Source organism: Diabrotica undecimpunctata, chromosome 1, assembly GCF_040954645.1.
Source record: "Diabrotica undecimpunctata isolate CICGRU chromosome 1, icDiaUnde3, whole genome shotgun sequence".
Taxonomy (NCBI): domain Eukaryota; kingdom Metazoa; phylum Arthropoda; class Insecta; order Coleoptera; family Chrysomelidae; genus Diabrotica; species Diabrotica undecimpunctata.
In genome coordinates, this window is record NC_092803.1 from 2794369 (window position 1) to 2800368 (window position 6000).

The window sequence follows — 6000 nt, forward strand, 5'->3', positions numbered from 1 at the left end:
AATAAAACTTCTAAAATAAATTTTAGAAGTTTTAATGCATCGAACAACATTTTTGAATTTCCTAATTATAGAAAATACTTTATAACGTATTGAAAACTATTGATTAAACAGGATAATAATACATAATGTTTTTTCATACAAAAAATACATTTTTAATTATGGAATATTCAGTTGCAGAAAACCTCAAATTGTCAAATGGTATTACCAAGGTAATACGCTAAAATATATAATAAAAAAACTGGTGTGGCAGTCCAGTTGGACTGCCGTTAAAAGTTATACTTCTATACACGCTTTTGTCGTTACAAATTTATATGGAAGTCAATCTGCACAATCATTACATATTATGTAATGCTGTAGTTAAGAGAGTTAATGATAATATACATAACTTACTTACGCATATGTTTAATTTACCATGATAATAATATTAATAAAAAAATAATAATATTAATAAATATTAAATATATTTACAAAAAGAACATTTCTTCTCTCTCTCTTACCTATATCTTAAATATGTAATGATTTTGCCGATTCACTCCCGTACAAATTTCCAACGTCGAACGCGCGTATAGAAGTATAACTTCAATAATACAAATAAACAAGTGTCAGGATATCTGTGTTTTATTTTGCTGTTTTCGAGACTTTGGTTTGTTAAAATGGAAAACAGATATAGTCATAAAGTATTAAATAAAATCTTTCCTGTACCATAATATATACTCTCGCTATCTGAAAATATGTTATACATTTATATATAAAAATGCATAAGTGTATACTGTATTTTTGGACAGAAGGAATATATTTTTTGGCATCTTATTTTATGACTATATTTATTTTCCATTAAAAGCATACTTTTTGAATTTTGGCGCCTAAAATTCAGAGCATATTTTTTGAATTTGCCGCCTGAAAATGAGAACCCACGTTTTGAATTTGCCGCCTGAAACTGAGAACCCTCGTTTTGAATTTGCCGCCAAATGAAATTAGTTTCGGCCCGTCCGCATTTGGCGCTAGAACATTTATATAGAAATATGGAAAAATTTATACAGAAGTAAAACACTTCACATTTGTATTTAGGTATATACCTAAATACAAATGTGAAGTATTTTACTTCTGTATGTTTTTTAAAACATTACATATAATTTCGTCAAAGCATCTTTCTATTTTAAAAACTCCTATACTTTATACAAAAAATATGGCAACACTGTGTTGAGTTTACCGAAAGTACAGCTCGTCACGAATTGCAATGTCTCTGAGTTTTGATAAGAATATAAATTTGGAGGGGAGGATCCGTCAGTAGCCCGAATATACTCAGTTCAATTTTGTTAGCAGAAGCAAACAGATCAGATGCATATCAATTACACTGGTGTAGGACTTATTAATCCGGTTCCGTTACAATGGAATTTAAATCAAAAGTTCATCGTAAAGTTTTGAGTGGTCAATCACTTGAAATTATAGCAAATGTGATATATTTTATGAGACGAGAAGCGGAGGCTAAACATCTGATAATAGAACTAACGAAAATTCAAGAACGTGTTTCGCGCGCAACTGGTGTTAGTGTTGGTTTTGTAAAGCAAATTTCAAATGAAATGAGATCAGTTGAAGATGGTGAAAGTGATTCGTTCCATACACCTAATATTAAAAGACAAAAAAGTGCGACCAAAACTAAGTTGAATAATATGGGTAAGGAAATTCTTCGGAGATTTGTAATAAGTTTTCACGTCCACGAAAAAAAGTTCCTACGTTGAGAGGCATACCCAGAAAATTTGTCAATAGAATTAATTACACAGGATCGTATGGAAGTTTACGAAAAGTATTACATAAAATTGGTTTCTGTTGGCGAAAAACTCAGACAAAGAAAAAATTGCTTATGGAAAAACCTGACATCCAATAAAAAAGGATAGCTTTTTTGCGAAGTATTAAGAGTTACAGAAACGAAAATCATCCTATAGTATACATGGATGAAACATACATCCACATCACACATTCAATAAAAGTTGGAATGATGATTCTCACGATGGTTTGCGTAAGCCTATCTCTAAGGGACAGAGGTTAATAATAGTTCATGCAGGGGGAGAAATGGGGTTCATAAAAAATTCCTATTTAAAATTTAAATCAAATTTAAAAACTGGTGATTACCATATTCAGATGAACTTTCAAAATTATAAAAAGTAGCTAGTGGAAATGTTGATACCGAACTTACCAGCACAAAGTGTATTAGTGATTGATAATGCCCCATACCACAATGTTCAAAGTGAAAAAAATATAACGACTGCATCAAAAAAAGATGAAATAAAAGAGTGGCTAAGAAAGAGAAATATACCATTTACAGATGATATGTTAAGAGCCGAGCTATACACTTTAGCAAAATTTTATCAACGTTATCATAAATCATATGAAATAGACAAACTTCTAGAGGAAAATGGACATTCGGTATTAAGACTACCACCTTACCATCCCGAGTTAAACCCCATTGAGTTAGTTTGGGCATCCATGAAAAACTATGTTGCACAACAGAATGTAAGTTTTAACTTTAAAGATGTGGAGGTTTTATGTAATCAATTTTTTGAGACATTTTCAGAGAATGAATGGAAATCACGGTGTGAAAATGCCAAACAGGCAGAACAGTTTTTTATGAAAAGCGCACCGGCAGTGGACTTAGTTACGGAGAAAGTGATAATTAACTTGGATGATAATGATGATGACAACGATGACGCTGACAGTGATAGATGATCTAGAAGATACAGATTCGAGTTCTGATCCAGATATTTAAGGTATTGAACTATTGTAATATGATGTATGTTTTGTATAAAACTTAATGAGGTCGCTGGTTAAATGATAATAGATAAATAATAATAAAGATACAAATGCAGTATTTTGTTGGTAAATCAATTAGCGAAAAATAGCAAATATAACTGTCAATAAATTAGGAAAGAAACTGGTCTTACTCATTATTGTTGTCTGTACAAAGAATATAGACTTACCTTTTGAAATATTGATGTTGTAGCCAAGGAAATCTCGTTGGTACCGTCGGGGTGCCGGCCGGCGCTCGATGGCGAGAACCTATCACGCACTAGGTCTCTGTTTCGTTCGCTGTCTGTTGATGAAGTGTCTTGAGTTGAGACTTAAGACGGTCAGAAACCACCCTCCTAACCGTTGCGTGTGGTCTGTATACCAAGAGGGTACACCAATAAATCACTCTATTGTGTTGCGATAATTGTTCTGGTAATACGAACCGTACACTTGTTTCTATATTGGCGACACAAAAGAAGTCAAATTCTTCGTACTTCAACATAATAGATGAGACGACCAGATTTTACAATTTTACCAAAGTCGTTAGGATACAGTATTGAATTTAGATCACATTACAGTACCGTAACAGAAAAATATTAATAGTAAAAATATGAAGAGAAATAGTACATACTTTCCCAAACATTCTCCCGCGCCAAAAACGAATGTTTTTAAGAACAGCTGAAAGTATAAGTATAAAGAATAGACATGAAAGATCGATATACTAATAAAGAACTAGGTAAGAATAACATATGAATTGACAAATAAGCTTCGGTCATATTTTGACCACAGAACATTGTTGGATGTCATCTGACCCTGTGCTCAGATCAACAACGCGTACAATGCCCTCAATTAGAAAAGAATAGCGTCGAATCAGTAGAATTTTTTCGACCGACTAAACTAGAAAACTGTGTCATACACAATACCGTTGGCCCCTTTTCCTATAAGAATTCCGTGGGGTGCGAAAAGACAAGAAGAAGAATAGCGTCGAAATCTCGGCGTAATGATATTTCGACGAGCTCCACGGTAGGAAAATGCCAGTTTGTTGAAAATTCTAATAATTGCGCCAGTGATAAAACACGACTAACACAATCAGAGAGGTGTTGATTAAAAGGCATTTGATGCCGAGTAAAGTGTGGTATCAGTTCTTGTATGTGTTTAATACGATTGCCAATTTGGGGTAGAAAAATTAGCTCAAGGGAGCGCAATCGTCGATATCGGAATCGAAATATCGGAAGATCGGACGAACAACCCTTTGACAAAAGTGACTAGATCAGCCAGCATTATGGCTGCCAGGAGTTCCAATCTTGTCGAGACAGAGCGAGCATGAAAATTGGACTAGACTCGTTGACAAACGTGACTAGATCCGTCAGCAGTATAGCTGCCAAGAGCTCCGATCTTACGATAGCTGTTCCTGTATAGAAATAACACTAGAAATGTAACACATACAAGTACAGAGGTCAGATGTATCTGTTCAGATGTTTCATCATCCCAGGATACATTGAAGTACCACAACGATTTTAGAACACGTTTGACTTGCAAAAAGACATGGAAAATGAATAAAAACAAGAGGATAGCAACAAAAATACGACTGATTTACAAACGAATGGCCCGCTTTGTGAACGGTTTGTCAAAGGGACAAGAAGAATGAGAAAAGAAATCAGTCGTAGGATTCCATTTTAGGCCCAGTACCGTAAAAATGAAAGATTCCTCTTTGCCAACGAACAACATGTCAAAATGCCTAAGCCAAAGCCTGAAAATAATTAGAGATGGTTGCTGACGTTGTCGATTTGTCTAGCGTAAAACCATCGAGCTTTAAAAGCTAAGTAAATTCTCACTGCAGAAGGTGAGTAGTATCAAAGAGAATCACTTGTAGCGTGATTCTGCGTAAGTGCGTCGAGATGGCTGCTAGACCACTGCCTAGCGGAAAATCATCGAGCATTAAAAACTAAGCGTTACTCTTGTAGAGTTTATGAGCGAAAGAAAACGAAGAAGTACCGTTAGTAACGATACGTAGTAAAAACTCTTGGAGAGGTTTAAAAAAGTCCGATCTCCAGAGAACCCCTTTTATAGTTCCAAAATTCCTTATTTACTTTAATTTGTCGATACGTTTGCTCTATATCGCAAATAAAACAACAACGAAGATATCGAAAATTAAGCAAAGAACGAGATGCCCTTTTAGGACCAGTATCAAAAGCGTCGATTAGCAACACACCTCGAGCGTCATATAGATTGGCGTCGAAGCTAGTACGAATCTTGGATAAAAGAAGCGAAATAAAAATTTGTTTTTTGAAAACTGTGTGAGAGCTATAATAATCGATTTAAAATCGGATTCAGAAACCGGCATCATATGTTGAGAAGTAACAAAATCTTCCACGAATGCAACATATGTCTCTTTGAGATTCGGAAGTTTCCTGAAGCGATTGTCTAGCACACAAAATGAAGATATGCATAAGAATAAAGAATAAGTAGCGAATATAAACAAGAGAAAAAGATAAAAAAAGAGGATTGGGTTGTAGAAACGGTGGAATAACAGAAAATAGACTTGTTAATTTTCGAAAAATCAACAACTGAGAAATATCCTTCACGATCTTCGTCGTGTTGGGACAAAACTAACAGGTGCCTACTCTTTCCGACTTCCCAAAACCTTTGTAGAAAGATCTATGTTTGTATACATAGAAGTAACGAAAGATGTGAAATAAAATATAGACTAAGTCGTAGAGACTCGCCCTTATAGAACATAATTGAAAATGATTTCCAAGATCACAGGATGATTTGGTTCGCCAAGAATTTTGACCAAAATTTAAGAAACGGAAAACCAATTCAACCCCTATGAGTATTTCTATAAGATCTGATTACTAAAATGCGTGATTTGGTTGATCACGAAAATAAAATTGGCTGTGGAGCCTGTATCTAGCAGGATACGAATTATAAGAAAGATGCGAAAACATATTTGATCTGTATCAACTATGTGGAAAGAAATAGACGAGGACATTAAATGTGGTTGTGTAGCAAAATAGAAATGTTAGTATTTGAAGAAGTGATTGTCTAAAGGAACAAGATAAATTCGAGCGTTGGTTAACAAACGAAGCAAAACTCGAGACCGTGATTCGCTAACCGTGCAATTCGTCGTTTCGAATGAGGTGGAATCAGGTCACGTACACAAGAAGTATGTGGATTAACCAACGAGAAAATTTCCTGAAGCCGTTTAGTCCCAAA

The 6000-nt window shown here is 34.5% G+C and overlaps 1 protein-coding gene across 1 annotated transcript; it reads left to right on the forward strand.

The window, feature by feature from the left end:
• The first annotated feature begins 2175 nt into the window (after nucleotides 1-2175).
• On the forward strand, nucleotides 2176-2724 carry LOC140442770 (uncharacterized). The gene has a single exon (XM_072533747.1). It carries the CDS (start codon nucleotides 2176-2178, stop codon nucleotides 2722-2724), a length of 549 nt encoding a protein of 182 aa, XP_072389848.1.
• Nucleotides 2725-6000: the final 3276 nt, after the last annotated feature.

What these genes read in the sequence shown, in the direction of transcription:
- LOC140442770 (XM_072533747.1), top strand. Translation starts at nt 2,176, where the DNA reads ATGTTGATACCGAACTTACCAGCACAAAGTGTATTAGTGATTGATAAT.